We start from the raw sequence: 27,980 nt of genomic DNA on the forward strand, positions 1-27,980 counted from the left end.
TGCAAGTAGCCTGCCCTCTTGGGAACGGTATTGGCTTGCTCCACTCCCAGGATTTTTTTAATGGTTTTTTTAAAGAACAATTCAACACATACACCCAGAGTGCTTCGTGAACAAACAAAAGCTGGCACCGACTTCACTCCATGTGCGTTTTATACTTCCCGGTCATGACATCACCCTGCAGGTGACTGCCCGCATCTAATTTTGACTGATTACACACATTATTTTATAGCATGGACAACGTGGTCGCGTTCCCAAAACATTTTGACGCAGCTCGAGTTCCTAAAAGGGAACTAATAGATTAAATCTATTTCATTGTGAATACCATAGGCCGTGAGAAAAACAATACAGGAAAATATTATGGGACAATGACAATATTCTTTAGTTTGAATTTGTTTTATTTAATGTAGTTAAATTGCATGCTTAGATTAATTAATTTAAAACATTATAATTCATATAAATCGTAACTTAAAAAATTTTACATAATACATTTTACTTGTTAAGAGGCTGTAGCCTCCCTGGGTCATTTGTATTGCCAGAATGAGTTTGTTAGTGTTGACTGGAGAAAGGTGTTATATTTGGTATATTTGAAACATACCTCTAATGACAGAAGACAAAAGAACAAAAAGACTTTAAAAAGTGTAGGAAAAAGTGAAGTCTTTTTTTTACATAGATACACATACAGGGGGGGAGTGGTGGCTCCAGCGGTTAAGGCGCTGGGTTGCCGATCGGAAGGTCTGGGGTTCGAGCCCCGGTATCGCCAGGCTGCCACTCTTGGGCCCTTGAGCAAGGCCCTTAACCCTCTATGCTCTGGGGGTCCCTTACGAGGGAAATATCAAGGTCCGTGACGTCGGAGTGACGTGGGGCCGCCTTCCCGTGGGCTCACCACCTGCAGGAGGGACCGTAAGGGACGGTGCTTTGAGGATTGGGCAGTAGTCGAAGGCAGGGGCCTGCTTAGACTTCTGCCCCTGCGACCCGAATTACGGATAAGCGGGAGAAAATGAATGAATGAATACACATACAGTACTTAGGTCATACAAACTGGAAACAAACATCCTTTACACAGCTAATAAATTCCTGATTGAACAACATTATCCATAATGAATATAAAACCAACAAGTTAATTGTGTCCCTTTAAACCAATGTAAAAATACATTTTCTCAAAAAAGAAACCCTCATGGATTAAACAGTTAACAATTTTGTTACATTTAATCACTGCAAAGACTAGTATATTGGCTATAAGTTTTAAGCTTATTGTCTGTGTTTGTCCATATTACTGTATTGGACCCTCATCCATTGTGTTCAAGTGTTTAACCAGTATCATATCAAGTGTTTAATGTTTAACCAGTTGATAAATAAATTAAATATCTGCAAAAAACAAATAAATATGGGATCATGTACATTTACTATCATCAAAAAGACAGAGAATTAGAGTGCTTACACAAGAATGAACACCCAACTTAGCAAAAAATAATTTGTATAATGTGTATTTTCCCCTAATAAAAAAAAATCCCCATGACAATATAAATGTAGATGTAAGATAAATGCAATGTGTGTGACAAAATCAAATTAATATACAGTTAAAGCAAATTATATGGCATGCATGATACACAACATGAACCAAAACCATTTTACTTTTTTCTTTTTTAACAAGTAGCATTTATTCCTGTAGACAAGGCTAATCATTTTCACAAACATTCTCAAATTTAGTATGGATTCACAGACATTTAAAGGAGATGAGCTAATCAAAGAAAAGAAAATTGTTCTTTTATGTGTTTACATTTAATTAATATATGTGAAGTCATAGCAGTTAGCCAATGGTTATATTTTAACAGAGCTAACAGAATTTATTTAAATGCTAATCAAAATAATTTTTGTTCCAAAATTCTTCAAAATAACACCTTTTGTTTTTTTAACACTATGATAAATGAATTTCTAATGTCTCTTGTTTTCATTCCATATATAATTGGATTAAAAACTGGAAGAACAGTAAAAATCAGCATACCACATATTTGTTGTGCATTTGGTGGTATATTCTGAAAGCGATATGAAAGTACAGTAAAGGTAGAAACTATTTCATACATTACAAATACAATTATCTGTCCTAAACATGTGTTTACAGCCTTACTTCTTGCATCGATTTGTGTTTTGGAAAGACAAGCTTTAAGAATTTGTATATAGGAGAATAACTGAATACTCACACTAATGGCCTGCACAAATCCTGTCATTGCTAATCCATAAACATTGTTCACGGTGAGGTCACCAGCACATGAGAGCTGTAACAGTGTATTATTGCTACAATACACATTAAAAATAAATGTCTTACATTTTGTAAGTCTTGCCTGAAGAGAAAACAAGACAACAATCACAGCAACAGCAAGGCCCCAAGCCAGTGCAATCACACCACCAACTGTATATGGACCCATAATTGAGTTATATCTGAGTGGCTTGCATATTGCAATGTATCGATCAAATGACATGGCTGCTAGGATAAAAAGTACACTACTTCCATATATATGAAGCAAAAAACCTTGCAGGACACATGTCGGGTAATATATTGTATTTGTTTGTGTAACAATATCCAGAAGAACTCTTGGCAAAGCACATGTAATTCCCATTAAATCTGTAAGCGGAAGACTGAACAAAATGTAAAACATAGGTTTATGGAGGCTTTGTTGTGTAACAATTATAGTTAGAATTGTTACATTACAGAACACTGCAAACAAATAGATCAGTGCTCCAATGATAAAAACAGGATAAATGGCTTGAGAAGGAATATCAAATTTTGCAATTTGAAGGTTGAAACTGAACGTGTTATTGGAAAATTGCTGCTCCATTTAGAACCTGTTGGGGAAATAAAACAGCAACAGAACAGTTGCTGAATTAGCAGTTTGCTCACCTTGCAAAAAAAGATCCAATTTTGTCCACAGAGGGATATGGTACACTACATTTATATCCTCCTCTGGATATGAAAGGGATGCCACAAGAGAATATTAGCAAGTTTAAACCGGTTTCAAAGTAAGATATATAGCTTTAAATACAAAATTATTTACAGAAAGGTTAACAAAATGCATTAACGTGAGTTTCTTTGACACATCAAATTAACCAATATATACTTACATATGGATACATGGTAATTGGGCCCCTTTACATAAAACATGACATGAATATACAACTACAAACAGAAATAAAAATTAAAACAAGGTTGCTTTTTCAGTATTCAAGGTTTCTTTTTCAGTATTCAGTATATGTCTACTTTCTCAATTCTTCGCACTTTCTGGAAATGTAATTAATCAGTGCTTCTGTGGGAACTAATACCATTCTATTATTAAAACCAATAAAATACACGGTCTTTAGGTAGTCTTTCTGGCCACCTAAAGGCAAAGGTTTATCTTTTGGTTTTGGTTCCCAGAGAATCAGGATGACTATAACTGGATTTGCTTCTGGATTAGATATATGTCAGTGGTCAGTAGTAGGCACTGCAGCTTTGGTTCATAGCCACCAGAAATTTAGATATATGTTTGTAGAAGTTAATGTGTGGGTCCCAGACTTAGACACTCAACTGGAACCAGTTGTCTACAGCTCAAGGGTTCATGATTGTCCGCATACACTAATGGAGGCAGATGAAAATGCAGTATAACAGTTACTATATGCAGGTGCATCTCAATAAATTAGAATATCATAAAGTTGATTTATTTTAGTAAATAAATACAAAAAGTGAAACTCATATATAGATTTGCCACACACAGACATATATTTTAAATGTTTATTTCTTCTAATTTTGATGATTATGGCTTACAGGTAATGAAAACCCAAAATTCACTCTCAGAAAATATTAATATTGTGCAAAAGTAAAATTTTGGACTCTCGTGGTGTCATGACATAGCTCTCAGGGCCACAACCCTGACAATTAGGGGGTCTTAGGTCAAGGGGGGTGGTGTACACCTCATTATACGGTGCCTGTCCCTTTTCAGTGCCACCAGGAAGTCAGCTTGTTAACCCTGCCACAATACGTGGCCACAATAATGTGATTTCTATATCAACGAAAGTTGGTGTTCGGATGTAACAACGCTGAAAAATATTTGCAGTCCTAATCTAGAGGCACTGTTCATAATCTGTACACCTTTCTACTCGCCACGGGAGTTTTCCTCTTTCATTTTCGTGAATGTGTACGTTCCTCCAGATGCGTGCGTGAGCGCAGCGCTGCAACAGCTGGCGGAACATATAACTAAAACAGAGTAAAGGTACCCAGACTCTCTTTTAATCATTCTTGAAAATTTTAACAAAGCAAATCTTTCCCATGAACTGCCAAATACAGACAACACGTTACATGTCCCACCAGAGACAGTAATATTTTGGATCACTGTTACACCTTAATAAAGGATGCATATAACTCTGTCCCACGAGCAGCTTTGGGGGTTTTCTGATCACTGTCTAGTTCATCTCATACCAACCTACAGGCAGAAATTGAAATCAGCTAAGCCTGTACTAAGGACTGTTGAAAGATGGACTAATGAAGCAGAGCAGGATCTTACAAGCCTGCTTAAATTGCACTGACTGGAGTGTTTTTAAAGCTGCAGCCACCGATCTGGACGAGCTCACGGAGACTGTAACTTCATACATCAGTGTCTGTGAGAATATGTGCATCCCCACCAGGTCATTCTTATTATTCAATAATGATAAACCGTGGTTTACTGGGAAACTCAAACAGCTTCGTCATGCCAAAAAGGATGCTTACAGAAGTGGGGATAAAATTTTGTATACCCAGGCCAGAAACAAACTAACAAAGGAGATCAGATTGGCTAAAAAAAACTACTCTGAAAAACCTGGAAAAACGGTTTTCAGCCAACGACCTGGTCTGAGGAACATCACCAAGTATAAGACACCACCCCCACAGTCTCTGGAGAATCAACAACTGCTGCTTCAAACGCTCTACGATCATTTCAGTCCCCAAAAACCCAAAATCACTGGTTCCAATGATTACAGACCTGGTGCTCTCACATTTGTGATCATTAAGTCATTTGAAAGACTGGTCCTGGAATACCTGAAGGACATTACTGGACCTCTGCTGGATCCTCTTTAGTTTGCCTACAGACCAAACAGGCCTGCAAATGATGCAGTCAACATGTGACTGCATTATATACTGCAATATCTTGACAGACCTGGGACCTATGCAAGGATCTTGTTTGTAGACATCAGTTTGGCCTTTAATACCATAATTTCTAACTTGCTCTCAGCCAAACTGACCTAGATTTCCGTGCCCACCCCAATCTGTCTGTGGACCACCAGCTTCCTGACAGACAGTCAGCAGACCGTGAAGCTGGGCAAACTCACATCCAGGTCTCACCTCTAAAAACCCCTCTGTCAAAGCTCCTAAAGTTTGTGGACGACACTACAGTCGTTTCCTGGGCAGACCATGGTGCCGATTCTCTGTGTTCTCTGTGCCCAATTGGATGCAGTTAACTCCCCAGTTGGATCATTGCAGGAGCAGTTTGCCTCAGGGTTGTCTCCTTCGACCCTTAAATGTTACGTGTCTGCTATTGAGGCTTATTGTACCCAGCAGTCACTGGGTAAACACTCTTTGGTGAAACGTTTTCTGCATGACACCTGGAGGCTGTGGCTTGGGACTTCTTGACTGGCCTCTTGACCTCTTGACTTCCGGTTTGGGAACGCTGTGCCCATCTAACTGCCGCTCCATGTTGGGTTATTGTTTTGTTTTGTTTTGTTTTGTTTGCCTGCTGCATTAATTCACGTTTCGGAATTATTGTTTGGATTACTTCCCGTTCTGAGGAACTCATGTTGGAGAGTTTTTTTGTGGCAAGAAAAGTTTGGTTTCTAGTTTATCACGAGCCCTCTACCCTCTCGATCCACCATCGATCTGACTAACTATAAGGTGAGTTAACACTCTACTTGTGGATTGTCTGCTAGCATACTGTTTGGTGAGGTAGCTGCCCTTTCCGTGTGCTTTTGTTAATGTTGGGTTGGGTTCGGTTCTGGCTAACGCGGTAATGCTGTTGGCTGACTTTTACATGGCTTTTCTCAGCACGTTAAAGTTTCTGGCATTTACTACTCGATCTCTGCCTATTTTTGGCTTCAACACTCAAATGGAAATTGTATACAGGCCCTGCGAGCTAGTGGCTCTAAATGGGCACTGGCGCCTCGACCCCACGACGTATGACCATTGCCGCTCATCTGGTATCCTTCGTCGCCCAAGATATCTACATCGCTCTTCCAGAAGGAGATACGTCCTTCATCAGTCATCATCATCTGCGATACCCTCTATCTGGTCCAGTAGCAGGGCTATGAAACAGTCGGCGCGTTCTCATAATCGACATCGCTCCCTTGTCAACATTAATATGACTGACTCTGTGATTAAGCATACCCCAACTGTCAATGGAACAAATAAACACTGTGCCCTTCTAAATTGTCGATCTATCTCAGACAAAGGCACCTACATGAATGAGCTAATAGTTGACAATAAATTTGATATGTTATTTCTCACAGAGACTTGGCAGGCACCAGATGATTTTATCCAGCTGAATCTGCTTACCCCTACTGGATATCGACATATGTCAGAACCACGTACAACTGGTAAAGGGGGTGGTCTTGCTGTCATTTTTCGTGCGTCTTTAACTGTCTCAAAACTGTTTTTTCACAATACCACGACATTTGAGTACATGGTTATGAAGCTTGGTATCAAACATCCCGTTGTACTTATATTAATTTACAGACCACCTAAACAACAAAGTGACTTTTTCTCAGAACTCAGTAAATTACTAACCCAAGCATGTGCTGTGTCGTCCCAAGTTATTCTTCTTGGTGATTTCAACATTCATGTTAATACTGCTTGCTCCACTGCCACTCAGCTAAATGTTGTCTTTGACAGTTTTGACCTTATCCAGCATGTTAAGTTTCCAACTCATACTCATGGTCACACGCTTGATCTTGTTTGTACATCTGGTCTGAATAATATCTCTGTTGACAGTTTAGCTACCCCTCTTTCTGACCATAGACTCATCTCCTTTGATTTGACATCCATCTGTCCAGTCAACCACATCAAAAATCTAACCATACGTTATCGTCATTTAAATACTGTTGACACTAGCTCCTTTTGTGATTTTGTTGCCTCCTCTGCTCTTCCTGATGTGCTAAATTTAAACTGCCCATCTATAATTTATGACAAGTATTGCTGTACTGTTGAAAAATTGTTGGATAAGTTTGCCCCAACTAAGATTAGGTCTGTTCCTATGTCTCATTCATCCCCGTGGTTCAATGCAGAACTTCGAGGTTTGAAGGTAAAATGTAGACAACATTAACGTCTGTTCAGAAAAACTGGTTCAACTGGCCATTTTCTTATATACGCTGAATGCCTTCAGCAATACAAACCGGCCTTAAATACAGCCCGCTCTTCCCATATCTCCAGCATCATTAACAAAGCAAGCAATAGGCCCAAAATATTATTTAGCACAATTAATAAACTGACTCAAGCACCAAAGCACAGCCTTAGTGACTTTGAATCCATGGTTATGTGCTGCTCTTTCTTGAACCATTTCCAGGGTAAGCTAGATACTCTGTATGCGACATTTGGGGAGGAACCAACTACCGATGTGCATATGAAATCTCAATCTAATAATTCTATGACAACGCTAGCCCTAACCAATTCCTCATTATTCACTGAGTTAATACAAAAATCTAACTCCTCATCATGCACTCTTGATCCTGCACCTACTTTCCTGCTAAAAGACTGTACATTGGCGATTTCTGCCCCCATCTCCCACCTCATTAATATGTAATTTATCTCCTCTACTGTACCTGTGTCACTTAAGACTGCTGCTGTTACTCCCATACTCAAAAAGACTAATCTGGACCCGGCAGACTTATCCAACTACCGCACTATTTCCAACCTGCCAACTGTATCAAAGATCATGGAAAAGGCTGTGGTCTCTCAGCTGCAGTCATTCCTAGCTGGTAACAACCTCTTAGATATTTTTCAATCTGGCTTCTGCCAACAGCATAGCACGGAGACTGCGCTAGTAAAGGTTGTTAATGATCTTTTACTCATTGGAGACTCAGGTAGTCTCACTATACTTCTGTTATTAGACCTCAGTTCTGCCTTTGATACTGTCTGTCATAAGATCTTACTTTCCCGCTTAGCGGAATTTGGCATATCAGGCTCTGCACTATCCTGGTTTTCCTCTTATCTCACGGGCAGGCAATATCACATCTCCATACACAATTCCAAATCTCCTACTGTCTGACTTAAACACGGTGTCCCACAGGGCTCTGTTCTTGGCCCACTACTATTCATTCTGTACATTCAGCCACTTGGCAACATCATTCGTAGACATGGTTTTAGTTATCACTGTTATGCTGATGATATTCCGTTATATACTGCTTATCAACCAGATTCTGATAATGTAAAATCCTCACTCTCCTCTTGTGTTAGCGAGTTAAAACAATGGCTACGCTCAAATTTTCTTAGCCTGATTCTAGCCTGAACCCATCTCTAATAAAAAACAACTCTGTGGACTTTAGTCTTGATCTGGATGCTACTATGATTTTCCCCTCAGCTACTGTTAGAAATGTAGGTATTATACTCGACCCCTCACTATACTTTGATGCCCATATTCGCAGCCTCTCTAAAACGGCTTTTTTTCATCTGCAACGCATTGTCAAACTTCGACCTTTTATCTGCAGAAATGATGCAGAAACATTAGTGCATGCTCTGATTACGTCCCGTCTCGACTACTGCAATTCACTCTTCTCTGGTCTATCAGCTTACTCAATCTCACGTTTACAGTACATACAAAACTCGGCTGCCAGAATGTTAACCTCCAATAAAAAATCTGCCCACATTACCCCTATATTATTTGATCTTTACTGGCTTCCAGTCTCATCTCGCATAAAATATAAAATCATACTGCTCACTTATAAGGCACTAAATGCTTCCCCCCCCATCTTTCCGATCTTATCTTATCCTATGTTCCTTCACGATCACTCCGGTCTTCAAATTCTGAACTTTTATGGGTTCCTAGATACCGTCTATCCTCTGTGGGTGGCAGATCCTTTTCTTTCATTGCTCCAATACTATGAAACTCCCTACCAATTGCACTCAGAACCATCACCACTTTGACTGAATTTAAATCAAGGCTTAAGACCCACCTTTTCAACCTTCACTATCAGTCAATGCATATGTGTTAGGAGTCCTTAATTTTTCTGAAATGTGGTGTATGTTTCATGTACTATGTAGTGTTCTATCTCTTGTCCTGTATGTTTTTGTGTCTGTGTTGTCTCTGCTATTAACTCATGCAGCTGCATGTGTTCGTTCGCCCTGGGCAAATGTCCGATTAATATGTTTGTTTATGTATGTTCATTATATTTTATCTGTCTTGAAATATTAAAATATTGTACCCTGTAAAGCATCCTTGAGCTTGGGAAAGGCGCTATATAAATTAAACTTATTATTATTATTATTATTATTATTATTATTATTATTATGAGACGTATAGTGCCTGTGTGGGACTTAGCCGTTGTGCTGGAGGCTCTGTCAAAGCCCTCTTCGAGCCATTGGCCAAGATGGCCCTTAGGTTTTTCTTAGTTAAGATTGCCTTTCTTCTGACTATATCCTCCCTGAAAAGGGTCGGGGACCTACAGGCTCTTTCTGTGAGCCTGAAGGGGACAAGGCTCACTCCACTCTGAGTTTGCTTTACAGAAAACTCTTCTAGCCTGGATCTTAATACAATGGCCCATAAGTGGCCCAGCCTTCGTCTTCACGCACGCCTTATGACACACCATGCAGAACCAAGTTGTTTCAGTGCTGGAGTTCTTGCAAGAAAAAATATTTGCAGGTACAGTTCCTGCTACTCTCAGTACAGACTATTCTAAGTGCTAGGGCTCTCTCCACTAAAAGACGCTATTGACTTATATGGCTGCTTTGGAGGTTGCTGTATGACACACCATGCAGGCCCAGTTCACTGCCAAGTTATTTCAGCGCTGGAGTTCCTGCAAGGATATTTTTTTGCAGGTACAGGTCCTGCTACTCTCTGGGTTTATGTGGCCACCATTTGTCATGCTCTGATTAACAGAGTCTTTGTATTCAAGCATCCCCTGGTCATCCAATTCATCCGTGGAGCGACTAACCAGAGGGACAGTCCCTACATGAAATTGAGCTGAAGTAGTTAAGGCTCTGGTTGGGGCACTTTTTTAAACCTCTAGAGTCAGTCCCTGTCAAGCATCTGAATCTAAATGTGGGTTTTTGAACATGACTATTATTCAGCATTGTGGATGACCACACACACTTTTCACTCTTCTATCATCGGGAAAAAGGATCTGAAGCATTTGGGCCCTTACAACCAGACTATGAAACAGTTTGAAAAGAGTGAAAAGTGTGTGTGGTCATCCACAATGCTATTGGCTTTGTGGATGCAGCATGTGGTGTAAATGTCCATGATAGAGGGGAAAGAGAATCTGATGATATTCTCAGCTGTCCTCTATCCTCTGTAGGGTCTTGCGATCCGAGATGGTGCAGTTCCCAAACCAGGCAGTGATACAGCTGCTCTGGATGCTCTTAATGGTCCCTCTGTAGATCATGGTCAGGATGGGGTGAGGGAGATGGGCTTTTCTCACCCTTCTCAGGAAGTAGAGATGCTGCAGGGCTTTCTTGGTGATGAATCTGAGTACTGAGACTAAGTAAAGATCTCTGCCAGAGGAACACCAAGGAATTTCACTAAGAATCCATTGATTATTGTAGAGAATGGCTCTTCCGTGCTCTCCTCAAGTCAACAACCATCTCTTTAGCTTTGTCAACATTCAGAGACAGGTTCTTGGCTCTACACCAGGCTGGTAACTGTTACACCTCCTCTCACCCCTGTAAGCTGACTTGTCGTTCTTGCTGATAAGACCCACCACGGTTGTGTCATCTGCAAACTTGATGACGTGGTTCGAGCTGTGCATTGATACACAGTCGTGAGTCAGCAGAGTGAACAGCAGTGGGCTAAGCACCCAGCCCTGAGGGGCTCCAGTGGTCAGTCTGGTGGTGCTAGAGATGCTGTTCCTGATCCTGACTGACTGAGGTCTCCCAGTCAGGAAGTCCAGGATCCAGTTGCAGAGGGAGGTGTTCAGGGCCAAAAGGCTCAGCTGCTCAATCAGGTGCTGAGAGATTATTGTGTGGAATGCTGAACTGAAGTCTATGAACAGCATTCGTACATGTGTCATTATTGTCCAGGTGGGTGAGGGCCAGATGGAGGGTCGTGGGGATGGCATCTTCTGTGGAGTGCTTTGGAAAATACGCAAACTGCAGTGAGGGTAAAAGCTGGGTTTTGATGTGCCTCATGACCAACATCTCAAAGCACTTTATTACGATGGTTGTGAGTGCGACAGGACGATAGTCATCGAGGTGGTCTTCTTCACCGTCATGTTGTTCTGCAACTAAAACTGGGTGTAGAAGTCATTCAAGGCATCTGGAACAGAGGCTTCATGGTCACAAGCAGGTAAAGTTGTCTTGTAGTTTGTGATCGCCTGGATGCCCTGCCACATGTGATGCGTGTCTTCACTGTCCTGGAAGTGGTTGTGGATTCTTTTGGCATTTGCACGTGTCCTCTGTGATGGCATGGGACAATTGGGCCTTCTAGTCCACTGCTCTGAAGGCGGAGTCTCTAGATTTTAGCAGCGCACGCAGCTTAGGGGTCATCTATAGCTTCTGGTTGGGGCCTGTGGTGATGGTCTTGGAGATGGTCATATCATCAATGCGCTTGCCGATGTAGCTGGTCACTGATGATGTGTACTCCTCTAAGTTGTTGAAATCTCCATTGGTTGCAGACTCCCTAAACATGTCCCAGTCAGTGCATTCAAAGCAGTCCTGGAGAGCAGACATGGATCCTGCTAGCCAGGTTTTCACCTGCTTTTGAGGTCTGGTTGAGTGGTCTGTATGCTGGGATCAGCATAACAGATGTGGTCTGAGTAGTTGAGGTGGGGGCAGGGCTTCACCCAGTATGCGCCTGGGATGTTAGTGCAAACAACATCCAGCATGTTTTCTCATTTGGATGCAAAGTCCACATTTTTTTTAAATTTAGGGAGCACAGTCCTGAAATTTGCATGGTTAAAATATCTGGTGACAATAAACAGCAGTTCGCTAACGGTCCCATAGAGTACACTAAGCCCTTCCTTAGCAGTAGCGCTAGGTGGAATGTACACTCCGAGCACAATAGCAGAGGTGAATTCCCAGGGTAAATAAAAAGGTCTACATCTTCTTACACCATTCCTTGTTGAAGTAAACATGCCGCCACATGTCTTACCACACAGAGCTGCATTCCTGTCAGCACGAAATATGGCTAGCCCGTCCAGCTAAATGGCGACGTCCGGAACTCTGTCACTCAGCCATATCTTGGTGAACACAACAACACAGCAGTGTCTGTACTCACGCTGTGTAGTTTAAAAGAGTCTGATGTGGTCCAATTTATTGTCCAGGGAGCAGACATTTGCCAGCAGGATAGATGGTAGAGCAGGCCATCTAGGGTTAGCCTTTAGCCTAGCACTGGCCCCCACTCGCTTTACACACTTCTGCTTCTTATGCACAGCTTTTGAGTCCCCCTCCTTCGTTCATCTGCCACAGGCAACGTCGAGGTCTGGAGGCCTGATCCTTAAAGCAAGCCGGGTCATGCAGCTTCTCCCACAGATCATAATTTATTTTGTTGTTAGGGTTGTTTGTGTTCCTGGAGTGTTTGGTGATGGTACACAAGGACGGCGGTTGCTCTGATATTTATATGTTGCATAAGGCGGGCTATAAAAAGAAAGTAGCACCATTTTGGATCAATCCCTCATAGGGATGCCTTGATCTCTCATGGCTCACAGATGTGGAAATGTATGCTGACCAATGTTTGAGTAGATGATCCAGCTATGAAAGGGTGTGCCTAAATTATTCATCACGGGGGGAATCACAGCCCACCAAGCCCCTTAGGACCTCCTCAGCTCCATGCTGCCACTGCTGGGCCCTTAAACAAGGCCCTATACCCAAAAAAGCTGTAAGTCGCTCCGGATAACGGCGTCTGCCAAATGCCATAAATTAAATGTCTCTTGTTTTCATTCCATACAGTATATAACTGGATTAATATCTCAGAACATGATATGAAAATATGGTGAATGTATAAATAATTTTATACACCTTATTTCTAGCAGTGGTTTGTGAGTAAGAAAAACATTTTTTTTTTTTTTTTTGTACAATGGAGAATAATTTGTCACATTAAGTCAATGGTCTGTATAACTCTGGAGATGGGTACTACATTAAAATTTGACTTTAAAAATCCCAATTCTGAATTTACCTCATTTACAATGCACATTATTGCTAATTTGTAACACTTTCTATTTCAGGATGAATATACTGTACTTTTGGCCAACCAACCTAAAAATAAAAGTAACTAGTGGCCTATGCAAACTAAAATGATAAGAACTAATTTATCAATTTGTTCACAGTAAAGTAAAATATTGTGTAGGTTTTGAGCTGTACCCTTTTGCCATGTATCATTTTCTGACTAGAATACTGCAATCTGCATTTTATATGGACAATAAATCCACAATTTATATTTATAATGATATTTATTAGTGGATTATATATATATATATATATTATTGAAATGAATCTTCATCTGTTGTTTAAGTCTCCATGTTTAAACCATGATGTGTATGAAATAACTGTGAAAAAGAAATAATTGTTAATTCTTGCATGTTTACTGTCATAATAGAGACAAAGAATTAGAGTGCTGACATATGAGTCAAAAACCCACAAAAATAGAAGACAAATCTACATAACTATAGAATATAGTCAACCTTCGATAATTTGCAGTTAGGAACTCAAGGCTCAGAAAATTTGTGGGTTCTCATTACTAACAGCAAGTTGCAGATTATCTTAAAATTGTTTTAAGCAATAACATCTTAAACGTATTTGGTCAAAAACTGTACACTATTACGTTTATAAAGTGACAATGTCTAGATTAATTTACTAAGGTACCATTGGAACTCCCAATCTTTCGTAACCCCGAAAGTTCTGGGGAACCACTGTACATCCTTTTAAATGTGTAAAGCACAACAAAAAAAAAAAAATTTGCTTCGTTTAGTTTTATATGCATACAGTATGTACAAAACGAATACAGTATATTTCTAGAGGCATAGATAAAGCTAATCACTGTCACAAACATGCTCTGATTTAGTTCAAATTAACAATATTTAGAAAAGATTAGGTTATGTATCAAATGTGAATGAACAGAATTTTTTTCTTTTTATGTTTGAATAAAATCAAGCCCCTTAGGACCTCCTCAGCTCCATGCTGCCACTGCTGGGCCCTTAAACAAGGCCCTATACCCAAAAAAGCTGTAAGTCGCTCCGGATAACGGCGTCTGCCAAATGCCATAAATCAAATGTCTCTTGTTTTCATTCCATACAGTATATAACTGGATTAATATCTCAGAACATGATATGAAAATATGGTGAATGTATAAATAATTTTATACACCTTATTTCTAGCAGTGGTTTGTGAGTAAGAAAAACATTTTTTTTTTTTTTTTGTACAATGAAGAATAATTTGTCACATTAAGTCAATGGTCTGTATAACTCTGGAGATGGGTACTACATTCAAATTTGACTTTAAAAATCCCAATTCTGAATTTACCTCATTTACAATGCACATTATTGCTAATTTGTAACACTTTCTATTTCAGGATGAATATACTGTACTTTTGGCCAACCAACCTAAAAATAAAAGTAACTAGTGGCCTATGCAAACTAAAATGATAAGAACTAATTTATCAATTTGTTCACAGTAAAGTAAAATATTGTGTAGGTTTTGAGCTGTACCCTTTTGCCATGTATCATTTTCTGACTAGAATACTGCAATCTGCATTTTATATGGACAATAAATCCACAATATATATTTATAATGATATTTATTAGTGGATTATATATATATATATATATATATATATATATATATATATATATATATATATATATATATATATATATATATATATATATATATATATAATTGAAATTAATCTTCATCTGTTGTTTAAGTCTCCATGTTTAAACCATGATGTGTATGAAATAACTGTGAAAAAGAAATAACTGTTAATTCTTGCATGTTTACTGTCATAATAGAGACGAAGAATTAGAGTGCTGACATATGAGTCAAAAACCCACAAAAATAGAAGACAAATCTACATAACTATAGAATATAGTCAACCTTCGATAATTTGCAGTTAGGAACTCAAGGCTCAGAAAATTTGTGGGTTCTCATTACTAACAGCAAGTTGCAGATTATCTTAAAATTGTTTTAAGCAATAACATCTTAAACTATGTATTTGGTCAAAAACTGTACACTATTACGTTTATAAAGTGACAATGTCTAGATTAATTTACTAAGGTACCATTGGAACTCCCAATCTTTCGTAACCCCGAAAGTTCTGGGGAACCACTGTACATCCTTTTAAATGTGTAAAACACAACAAAAAAAAATAATTTGCTTCGTTTAGTTTTATATGCATACAGTATGTACAAAACGAATACAGTATATTTCTAGAGGGATAGATAAAGCTAATCACTGTCACAAACATGCTCTGATTTAGTCAAAATTCACAATATTTAGAAAAGATTAGGTTATGTATCTAATGTGAATGAACAGAATTTTTTTCTTTTTATGTTTGAATGAAAAGTAAACTAAATACATTTTGTTTTAAATCATTTAACATGCCACCTTTCGTTTTTTTAACACTATGATAAATGATTTTCTAATGTCTCTTGTTTTCATTCTATATACAATTGGATTAAAAATAGGAAGTATAGTAAAAATCAGCAAACCACACACTTGTTGTGCATTGAGTGGTATATTCTGAAACTGATATGAAAGTACAGTAAATATAGAAACTATTTCATACATTAAAAATACAATAATCTGTCCTAAACATGTGTTAACAGCCTTACTTCTTGCGTCGGTATGTGTGTTGAAAAAAATAGGCTTTAAGTATATGAATGTAAGAGAATAACTGAACAGATACACTAATGGCCTGTGCAATTGCTACTGTTGCTAATCCATAAACATTATTCACAGTAAGATCACCACCACATGAGAGCTGTAACAGAGTATTATTGCTACAATACACATTAAAAATAAATGACTTACATTTTGAAAATCTTGCATGAAGAGCAAACAGCACAACCATCATAGAAATATCTACTCCCCAAGCCAGTGCTATCAAACCACCAACTGTGTATGGACCCATTATGGAGTTATATCTGAGTGGCTTGCATATTGCTATATATCGATCAAATGACATGGCTGCTAGGATAAAAAGCACATTACCTCCATATGAATGAAGCAAAAAACCTTGCAGGACACATGTTGGGTAATAGACCATATTTGTTTGTGTTACAATATCCAGAAGAACTCTTGGCAGAGCACATGTAATTCCCATTAAATCTGCCAAAGGAAGACTGAACAAAATGTAAAACTTAGGTTTATGGAGGCTTTTCTGTGTAATAATCAATGCTAAAATTGTTACATTACAGAAAACAGCAAAAAAATAGATTAGTGCTCCAATGATAAATACAGTGTAAATGGCTTGAGAAGGAATATCAAATTTTGCAATTTGAAGGATGAAACTGAACGTGTTATTTAAAAGTTGCTGCTCCATTTAGAACCTATAGGAAATATGAACAAAAAGGAACATGTATTAAATCAGTGTGCAGTTTGTTCCTTACTTTTCATTGCTTACTCACCTTTCAAAAGATCCTATCTCCAAACAAAGGGACATAATAAGCTATATTTAAATACATTTCTGTCCCCTATAGACAATGCCAGTGATTCATGTCACCAGAGAATATTAGTATGTGTAATCTAGTCTTATATGATGGATAGGTTGACACAAAACACATTGTATCTATAATATGTCCTTCAAAATTTCATCACAATGTCTTCTGCTTTACCAAAGGGGACAACACACTGGATCTGGTATATATAAACATACCTGAGGCATAGAGTGCATGCCGAAAGTACTCACAGTGCTTCACTTTTTCCACATCTCTGCAGCACCAATCAGACCTGTATGTTAGAGCGGCCAGACAAAAGCCACTTCTCAGCATAATGATTGTCGGTTCTTCACTATTAAAGACACTTAAATTGGATCTGTATGAATGTGGATAGAACATATGTCAGTGCATTTCAAATGCTTTAGTTCGATTTGTTTTGCTGAACTGTTGCACATATGTTTAAAAATAACTTTAAAAATCCATTTGAGTGATCTAAAATGGGTAAAACATTTAAAAAATGTCATGATTAAATATGTATTTGATACAGTTGATTCGAAGGGAAACGCAGAGACGCAAAATAACATATTATTGTGCACAGCGATTTGCTGTTGGACAGATCTTCATATAAATACTGTCCATTCACAAGAAAGCGACTAAAACAGTGGACATTTACTTGACCTTCCACTTATGTTAGCTTTCTGTTTTGACCCCTGTCTTAAAACAGCCATAAAATACAGTCTAATAAATTATTTACCATCCAATTTGTTTCTTACCTCTTGGCTACCTTGTTAGGTTTCATTATCCATGAAAAGATTGCTTTTAATATGTTTGGTGTGGCCCCCTAGGCCTTTCGTTTGATAGAATACCTCTCGTTTTCAATAAAAAAAATTGGTAACATGAACCTCAAGAGAATTATATAAATAAATAATAGGTTGTCATGTTGTCTGACTATTACTGAGGGGTATTAAAACACATTTCTTAAATAATAAAAAAAAAAAAAAAAAAAAAAAAAAAAAAAATATTTTAATATTATTAACTATAGTACTATAAGACTACACATTTCCCTTGTTTTTTCTCAGGGATGCCCAGATTTTTATGCTGCATTTGACTTGCTTACTGGACATGTATTGCTGGAAGGGGCATTTCCACAAAAAGAGACAAAACATTCATTCTACTGTCACTTCTGGCCCTGGGTTAAACATCAGTGAAGGGCGCTGCACCCATCTCTCCCAGACATCTCTGACCTAAGAAACCTTGTCAGATTTTGCTCTAGTATCTCTACTGTCGAAGCAAGCAGCTTCAGCACTGGCAACCTCCTCATTAGACTCATCAGATGTGTCTGTGTCTTCTGGATAATACTCCACAATTTCTTCCTCCCCAGAAACCTGCTCATCTGCATCGCTATGCTGCTCTGTGTCCTCTGCCTTATTTTCAGTGAAGAAATGATCGAGAGCTTGGCTTGTTGTAAATCTTCTCATTTTTCGCATGCGGCAAACTGGAGAAATGCACTCTGCAAGTCACCAATTCTAAATTGAATTGTTCTTATGCGTGTCTTACATGTCCGTTTTTGTTTGTTTGTATTGCTTGTTCAGGCAAATTAGGAGAAGGGTTGACTGTCAGTGAGCTGTGGGCTGTCTGTGTTAGTGAGCTGACAGTGTGTTTATGATTTTAGTTTTGGCACTGATTATTGTTTTAAAATATTATATTATAACTGGGTTGAAACTGACCCTAACAACACAAAGGTCATAATTTTCACCAGAGTATTTTATAATTTCGTGAAAAAGATTTTTTTTGTTTTATTTATGTTTTAATTTTCCTCGATTCAATAAACAAATTTATGTGGTACTTCTGTGCTTTTAAACCTTAAAACAGGTTGGCTCTAATACATGAGGAAGGATAAAGAAGAAATGTATTGTTACATAATGCATGTTTTGTGATTTGAAGTTGTTCTAATGTGAGCATTTCAGAAAATACAGATAACCCAACAAGACGAAAGCTGATCACACGCACGTTTTTGTCCTGTCTTTTTTCCACCATTCCACAGATTGCTGGGAATGCTTAACTGTTACATCCAGTCTAGGGTTGTGGTGCACAGCGTGATTAAAGGCACGGGGTGGTGTATATATATATATGACTTTCTCAGGTGTTCAAATACTTATTTGCAGCTGTATCATACAAATAAACTTTCTTTTCGGCTTCTCCCGTTAGGGGTCGCCACAGCGGATCCTCCGCACGTTTGATTTGGCACATGTTTTACGCTGGATGCCCTTCCTAACGCAACCCTCCCCAATTTATCCGGGCTTGGGACCGGCACTAAGAGTGGCTGGGGATGGTTCCCTGACCGGGGATCGAAACCCGGGTCGCAGCGGTGGGAGCGCTGCATCTTAACCACTAGACCACCAGGGGACCTAGCTGTATCATACAAATAAATAGTTTAAAAATCATATATTGTAATTTCTGGATTTTTTTTTTTAGATTATGTCTCTCACAGTGGACATGCACCTACGATGACAATTTCAGACCCCTCCATGATTTCTAAGTGGGAGAACTTGCAAAAGAGCAGGGTGTTCAAATACTTATTTTCCTAATTGTGAAATTAGACTTGCTAAACAGGGTTAGGGTTAGCTAACTTCATTATAAGCCATGTGTAGTTTAAGTTAGTGTGGAGCACTGCATTATTGTGTGGGTTAGGGGTCATTTGATCTGGTGTAGAATACCGGGGGGATTTGGGCAACATCTACATTTAACAATGTAAATACGTTTTCAAGGCCCAGTCTAAAAGAAAATAAAGAGAAGAGAAAATAAACCCTGTAATTTATACAATTTTTTAAAAATTATTATTATTTGACACTTCTGTTCCTTTTACTTTTGAAATAATGGCTACATGTTAGGCCAAGTTGTATTTTTATTACTGACACATTCAGGGGGAATGTGTAAGTAATAACAATGCAACTTGGCCTAACATTACTACACATAACTACTACTTCTTTCTGCTGCTCCCATTAGGTGATCATCCGTCTCCATACTACTCTGTCCTCTACAATCCAAAAACACACAATGCATCTGCTTCTGACCTTCTCTATACTTCTCCATTAACATTCTTAAAGCAAATATTGCATCTGTTGTGCTCTTCCTCGGCATAAAACTATTCAGAAACTATATCTTACCCAAAGGCACCTTTAAGAACCACCATCTCTCTCTCTCTCTCTCTCTCTCTCTCTCTCTCTCTCTCTCTCTTCATCATTTTCTCTCCGTATAATTTTCTCTGTCTATTTCTCGCAACCTCTGTCCATCTATCTCACTAATTATATTTCTATCCATCTTTCAAATTGTGTAGTAAACAGAGAAAACTATTTAAAACATTTCTTTCCAAAAATCCTTTGCATAATCACATTCTAAAAAAAATAAATGTGATATTGTTTATTGTAATTACGAAAAAGTAAATAATTTAATTTTACAGTTAAGTTATTTCATCTTTATACATTTGCATTCATTAATCCACAACTGATCCCACAAAAAACTCGCACACTTAAATCAGAAACAATTAAAACTAATGGTCATTACTTCGTATTGTTAAAATATAAAGCACAATTTCATGATTCTCTACATCAGATAAAGACAACATATTTCTTAGCTTAGCAATATTTTTAAGGTGGAAAAAGGCAGTTTTTGTAATATGGTTGATATGATTTTTAAAAGACAAGTTGCTGTCTTAAATAACTCCCAGGTCTTTAGCTGTTGAACTAGTATTTACTGTACATGCTTTTAAACTTCTTGTAACAATACAAACACCAATTTAGGGCACATGTAAAGCATAAAGTATTTGAATGTTATTACATATGTAAACTGTTTAAATGTAACTTTATAAACTAGGCAATATTTGCTTTATTTAATTATATTTTTTTGTTTATACTTTGTTCATGAAGAACATGCAAAAATATTTATCGGGTTATATAGAGCATAAATTAATAAAATAATTTAGAAGAAAAATGAGGATATAAAAATGTACACTACATATGCAAACACATAATTGTTTATGTAGAGTATTTTTTAATTAAACAGTTAAAGAAAGGTAATTGAAGATTGCTATTGATATGCCGACAAAGCTCATAGAATTGAATGTAATGCTTATTCACAAAATAACTTGTTCACAAATTATGTAAATGCCACCTTACGCTTTTTCAGCACTATTAGAAATGTATTTCTAATGTCTCTTGTTTTCATTCCATATATAATTGGATTAATAACCGGTAGAAGTGTAAAAATCATTAAACCGCATATTTGCTGTGCAACGGGTGATATATTCGAAAAACGATACGAAATGATGGTAAAGTTAGAAACTATTTCATACAGAAGAAATGTAATTATTTGTGCTAAACATGTGTTTACAGACTTACTTCTAGCATTGGCTTGTGAGTGAAAAATACAGGTTTTGAGAATCTGTGCATAAGAAAATAATTGAATAGACACACTAATGCCCTGCATAACCCCAGTTATTGCTAATCCATAAGCATTGTTTACAGTAAAGTCACCACCACATGAGAGCTGTAACAGTGCACGATTGCTACAATACACATTTAAAACAAATGCCTTAGATTTTAAAAATCTTGATTGAAGAGCAAACAGCACAACAATCATAGAAATGTCAAGGCCCCATGCCAGTGCTATCACACCACCAATTGTGTATGGACCCATTATTGAGTTATATCTTAGTGGCTTGCATATTGCTATGTATCGATCAAAAGACATGGCTGCAAGTATAAAAAGTACACTACCTCCATAACTTCTTCTTCTTCTTTTTCTTTCGGCTGCTCCCATTAGGGGTCGCCACAGCGGATCATCCGTCTCCATACCACCCTGTCCTCTATATCTGCCTCTTTTACACCAACTACCTGCATGTCTTCCCTCACCACATCCATGAACCTCCTCCTTGGCCTTCCTCTTTTCCTCCTACCTGGTGGCTCCATCTTCAGCATTTTTCTACCAATATAATTCATGTCCCTTCTCTGCACATGTCCAAACCATCTCAATCTCGCCTCCCTCACCTTGTCACCACAACATCCTACATGTGCTGTCCCTCTAATAAACTCATTTCTAATCTTGTCCATCCTCGTCACTCCCAACGAAAACCTCAACATCTTCAGCTCTGCTACCTCCAGCTCCACCTCCTGTCTTTTACTCAATGCCACTGTCTCTAATCCATACAACATCGCAGGTCTCACCACAGTCCTATAAACTTTCCCTTTCATTCTTGCAGATACTCTTCTATCACAAATCACTCCTGTCACTCTTCTCCACCCACTCCACCCTGCCTGCACTCTTTTCTTTACTTCCCTAACACACTCTCCATTACTTTGCACTGTTGACCCCAGGTACCTGAACTCCTCCACCTTCTTCACCTCTTCACCCTGCAACCGCATCACTCCACTGCCCTCCCTCTCATTCACACACATGTACTCTGTCTTACTCCTACTGACTTTCATTCCCCTTCTCTCAAGCGCATATCTCCACCTCTCCAGGCTCTTCTCAACCTGCTCTCTACTCTCACCACAAATCACAATATCATCTGCAAACATCATAGTCCAGGGAGACTCCTGTCTGACCTCGTCCGTCAACCTGTCCATCACCACTGCAAACAGGAAAGGGCTCAGGGCCGATCCTTGATGTAGTCCAACCTTCACCCTGAACCAGTCTGTCGTACCTACTGCACACTTTACTGCCGTCACACTGTCCTCATACATGTCCTGCACCACCCTCAAATACTTCTCTGACACACCTGACTTCCTCATACAATACCACAACTCCTCTCTCGGCACCCTGTCGTACGCTTTCTCTAAATCCACAAATACACAATGCAGCTCCTTCTGTCCTTCTCTATACTTCTCCATCAACATCCTCAAAGCAAATAAGGCATCTGTGGTGCTCTTCCTCGGCATGAAACCATACTGTTGCTCACAGATGGTCACCTCTTCTCTCAGCCTGGCTTCCACTACTCTTTCCCATAACTTCATGGTGTGACTGATCAACTTAATTCCCCTGTAGTTACTGCAGGTTTGCACATCTCCCTTATGCTTAAAGATCGGTACCAGCACACTCCTTCTCCATTCCTCAGGCATCCTCTCCCCTTCCAGAATCCTGTTAAACAATCTGGTTAAAAACTCCACTGCCATCTCTCCTAAACATCTCCACGCTTCTACCGGTATGTCATCTGGTCCAACCGACTTTCCATTCTTCATCCTCTTAATCGCTGCTCTCACTTCCTCCTTACTAATCCTATCTACATCCTGCTTCACCAACTCCACATCCTCCAACCTTCTCTCTCTCTGATTTTCCTCATTCATCAGCTGCTCAAAATACTCCCTCCATCTTCTCAACACACTCTCCTCACTAGTCAACACATTTCCCTCTCCATCCTTTATTGCTCTAACTTGCAGTACATCCTTCCCAGCTCGGTCCCTCTGCTTGGCCAATCGGTATAAATCCTTTTCTCCTTCCTTAGTGTCCAACCTCTTATACAGTTCCTCATATGCCTTTTCCTTGGCTTTCGCCACATCCCTTTTAACCTGCTGCCGCATCTCCTTGTACTCCTGCCTACTTTTCTCATCACTCTGTCGATCCCACTTCTGTTTTGCCAATCTCTTTCCCCTAATGCTCTCCTGCACTTCCTCATTCCACCACCACGTCTCCTTGTCTTGCTTTCTATTTCCAGATGTCACACCAAGTACTTTTCTAGCTGCCTCCCTCATCACTCCTGCGGTAGTTGCCCAATCATCCGGCACCTCTTCACCACCACCAAGCCCCTGTCTGACCTCTTCCCTGAACCTCACACTACACTCTTCCTCCTTCAGTTTCCACCATCTTATTCTTCTTTCAAACCTTACTTTCCTCCTCTTCTTCTTCGCCTCCAAAACCATCCTACAGACCACCATTCGATGCTGTCTAGCTACACTGTCCCCCGCCAACACCTTACAGTCTCCAATCTCCTTCAGGTTGCATCTCCTACACAGAAGATAATCCACCTGTGTGCACCTTCCTCCGCTCTTATACGTCACCCTATGATCCTCCTTCTTCTTAAAATACGTGTTCACCACTGCCATTTCCATCCTTTTAGCAAAATCTACCACCATCTGCCCTTCCACATTCCTCTCCTTAAAACCATACCTACCCATCACCTCCTCATCACCTCTGTTCCCTTCACCTACATGCCCATTAAAGTCTGCCCCAATCACCAATCGTTCTTTCCTAGGTACACCATCTACCACTTCATCTAATTCACTCCAGAATCTTTCCTTCTCCTCCATCTCACAGCCAACTTGTGGAGCATAGGCACTGATGACATTTATCATCATCCCTTCAACTTCCACCTTCACGATCATCACCCTATCAGAAACTCTCTTCACCTCCACTACACTCTTACTGTACTCTTCCTTCAGAATCACCCCTACACCATTTCTCTTCCCATCCACACCATGATAAAACAGTTTAAACCCACCTCCAATGTTCCTGGCCTTACTCCCTTTCCACTTGGTCTCCTGAACACACAACACATCTACCTTTCTCCTCTCCATCATATCAGCTATCTCTCTCCCTTTACCCGTCATAGTACCAACATTTAAAGTACCAACCCGAACCTCTACTCTCCTACACTGCTCCTTTTCCTGCCGTCTCTGTAGACGCCTTCCTCCTCTCCTTCTCCTCCTTCGGCCAACAGTAGCCCAATTTCCACCGGTACCCTGTCGGCTAACGATACCTGTGGCGGTCGTTGTTAACCCGGGCCTCGACCGATCCGGTATGAAATTCTCATTTGTGATCCGCATATTTGATTTGGCACATGTTTTACGCTGGATGCCCTTCCTAACGCAACCCTCCCCATTTACCCGGGCTTGGGACCGGCACTAAGAGTACACTGGCTTGTGCCCCCCTAATGGCTGGGTTCACTACCTCCATAACAATGAAGCAAAAAACCTTGCAAAACACATGTTGGGTAATAAACCATATTTGTTTGGGTTACAATATCCAGAAGCACTCTGGGCAAAGCACATGTAATTGCCAGCATATCTGCCAAAGGAAGACTGAACAAAATGTAAAACATAGGTTTATGAAGGCTTTGCTGTGTAACAATCAATGCTAAAATTGTAACATTACAGAACATTGAGAACAAATAGATCAGCATTCCAGTGATAAAAACAGGATAAATAGCTGGAGAAGGAATATCAAATCTGGCAATTTGAAGGTTGAAACTAAATGTGTTATTGAAAAGTTGTTGCTCCATTTAGAACCTGTTGGAGATATAAACAGAAAAAATATATAGATTTTAAATGATTAATCTGCATTATGTTCCTTTTTAATTGACAGCAGATTTTCCTTTAATTATTGTCTTCACCTTGCAAAAGGTCCAGCTGTGTTGATAGAGTGACATGGTGTGCCACATTTATATTCTCTTTCCTCCAAAGAGCTTGCAGGTTACTCAGGGGTCACCAGAGGATATGAACATGCTCTGGTTTTTAACAAGTATAACATGATTAGCTTGCAATAAAGTAACAAACAGTTCAACCATGGTATCATCAAAAGCAATTCAACTAGAAAGGGAGCAAAATTAAAAACCAAATAGTGATCACATTAATAAGAACGTTTGAAAGTGTAAGATGCATGACATTTCTGTAATGAAAGTCTACTTACTGGTGTGTATGTGTGTAAGTGTGTGCTTGTTATGGTTATCAGGTGAGTGCAGAGGTGGCAAAAGTACACAAATTTACTTAAGTAGAAGTACAGATACACATGTTTTAAAAGAATTACTGTTGAAGGTTGAATTACTGACTACACTTTTTTACTCAAGTTAAGTACTAATTAAAAAGTAGCCATTACTACTACTTGTTTTAGTTTCTCGCTGGTTAATATTAGGGTTGTCAACTGATTACAATAATTGCAATCAATCAGATGATTTTAATTAATTAACTCGCAACTTAATCACACATTTTTATTTGTTCTAAATGCACCTTTAAAAAATACTTTTCAAGTTTTTAATACTCTCATCAACATGGGCATGGACAGATTTTAATGCTTTATGCCAATGTATATTTATTATTAGTGAAACCAAACTCAACATAGAGCATAAGGACAAAATTCTTGTAAATGTTTTGAAATAATTATGATGTTTAAAATCACGTAAATCATCAGGACACCAATGGAACCTTTGCTACATTTCCACACTACTACTTCTTCTTCTTCTTCTTCTTTCGGCTGGTCCCATTAGGGGTCGCCACAGTGGATCATCCATCTCCATACTCCCTTGTCCTTCACATCTGCCTCTTTCAAAACATCTGATTCTCCTTGGTCTTCCTCTTTTCCTCCCTCCTTGCAGCTCCATCCTCAGCATTCTCCAATCGATATACTCCATGACCCTCCTCTGTACACAAACCATCTCAATCATGCCTCCCTCACCTTGTCTCTAAAATGTACTACATGTGCTGTCCCTCTAAATAACTTGTTTACAATCCTGTCCATCCTTTTTACTCCCAATATAACCTCAGCATCTCCAGCTCTGCTAACTCCAGCTCCATCTCCTGTCCTTTACTCAATGCCACTGTCTCTAAACTATACTACATAGCAGGTCTCACCACAGTCCTATAAACTTTCCCCTTCACTCTTGCAGATACCCGTCGATAACAAATCACTCCTGCCACTCTTCTCCACCCACTCCTACTTCTACCGACTTTCAATACCCTTCTCTCCAGCGCATACCTCCACCTTTCCAGGCTCATACATCATAGTCCACGGAGACTCCTGTCTGACCTGGTTCGTCAATCTGTTCATCACGGCTGCAAACAGGAAAGGGCTCAGAGCCAGTCTTGATGTAGTCCAACCTTCACCTTAAACCAGTCTGTCATTCCTGCTGCACACTTCACTGCTGACACACTATCCTGCACCACCCTCACATACTTCTCTGCCACACCTGACTTCCTCATACAATACCACAACTCCTCTCTCGGCACCCTGTCATACACTTTCTCTAAATCCACAAACACAACTCCTTCTGACCTTTTCTATACTTCTCCATCAATATTCTCAAAGCAAATAATGCGTCTGTGGTGCTCTTCCTTGGCATGATGTTGCTCTCAGATGGTCACCTCTTTCCTCAGCCTGCCTTTCACTACTCATTCCCATACCTTCAACTTTAGTCTCATGTAGTTACTGCAGGTCTGCACATCTCCCTTATTCTTAAAGATCGACCAGCACACTTCTCTATTCCTCAGGCATCCTCTCACTTTTCAAAATCTTGTTGAACAACCTGGGCAAAATCTCCACTGCTATTTCTCCTAAACATCTCCACGCTTCTACCGGTATGTCATCTGGTCCAACTAATTTTCCACTCTTCGTCCTTTTAATCAGTGCTCTCACTTCCTCCGTACTAATCCTATCCACTTCCTGCTTCACAAGTTCCACATTATCATCATCAGCTGCTCAAAATACCCCCTTCATCTTCTCAACACACTCTCCTCATTAGTCAACACATTTCCATATCCATACTATATTGCTCTAACTTTTGGCACATTCTTCCCAGCTTGGTCCCTCTGCCTGACCAATTGGTATAAATCCTTTTCTCCTTCCATAGTGTCCAACTTCTCATATAGCTCCTCATATGCCTTTTCTTTGGCTTTCGCCACATCCCTCTTCACCTGCTGCTGCATCTCCTTGTACTCCTGCCTACTATTCTCATCACCTCTTTCTCCTGCACTTCATCATTCCACCACCACATCTCATTGTCTTACTTTCTATTGCCAGATGTCACACCAAGTAGCTTTCTAGCTGTCTCCCTCATCACTTCTGCAATAGTTGCCCAATCATCCAGAACATCTTCAGCACCAAGTCAAGTTAAGTTTATTTCTATAGCGCTTTTACAACAGACATTGTCTCAAAGCTGTTTACAGAATTTAAGAGTTAAGGTGAATTGTGTGTATTTATCGCTGATGAGCAAGCCATGCGACTGGGGCAAGGAAAAACTCCCTTAGATGACATTAGGAAGAAACATTGAGAGGAACCAGTCTCAAAAGGGGAACCCATCCTCATTTGGGTGATATCAAGAGTGCGATTATAAATCTTTAAACAATATAGAACACTGGAGAGTGAGAACTAACATGAGCACTGGAATGTAAGATTATGAGTAATGTTCTTTCTACAGTCTTTTACAG

General features: G+C 39.3%; 3 protein-coding genes across 3 annotated transcripts; all 3 read right to left on the reverse strand.

Moving 5' to 3' along the window:
• Positions 1-1,886: 1,886 nt before the first annotated feature.
• Positions 1,887-2,834, reverse strand: LOC310730551 (olfactory receptor 52B2-like; the record flags this gene model as incomplete). The annotated part of the gene is made up of 1 exon (XM_083549570.1): positions 1,887-2,834. One exon carries the CDS (start codon positions 2,832-2,834, stop codon positions 1,887-1,889), a length of 948 nt encoding a protein of 315 aa, XP_083405696.1.
• Positions 2,835-15,889: 13,055 nt separating this feature from the next.
• On the reverse strand, positions 15,890-16,877 carry LOC310730062 (olfactory receptor 4F17-like). The gene has a single exon (XM_083548816.1). It carries the CDS (start codon positions 16,674-16,676, stop codon positions 15,963-15,965), a length of 714 nt encoding a protein of 237 aa, XP_083404942.1. The 5' UTR covers positions 16,677-16,877; the 3' UTR covers positions 15,890-15,962.
• Positions 16,878-20,946: 4,069 nt separating this feature from the next.
• Positions 20,947-25,063, reverse strand: LOC310729661 (olfactory receptor 51G2-like; the record flags this gene model as incomplete). Its single annotated transcript, XM_083548117.1, has 2 exons — positions 20,947-21,566; positions 24,733-25,063. 2 exons carry the CDS (start codon positions 25,061-25,063, stop codon positions 20,947-20,949), a joined length of 951 nt encoding a protein of 316 aa, XP_083404243.1.
• Between the last annotated feature and the right edge of the window lie 2,917 nt (positions 25,064-27,980).

The sequence above is a fragment of the Silurus aristotelis genome (assembly GCF_946808225.1).
Source record: "Silurus aristotelis genome assembly, chromosome: 8".
Classification (NCBI taxonomy): Eukaryota; Metazoa; Chordata; class Actinopteri; order Siluriformes; family Siluridae; genus Silurus; species Silurus aristotelis.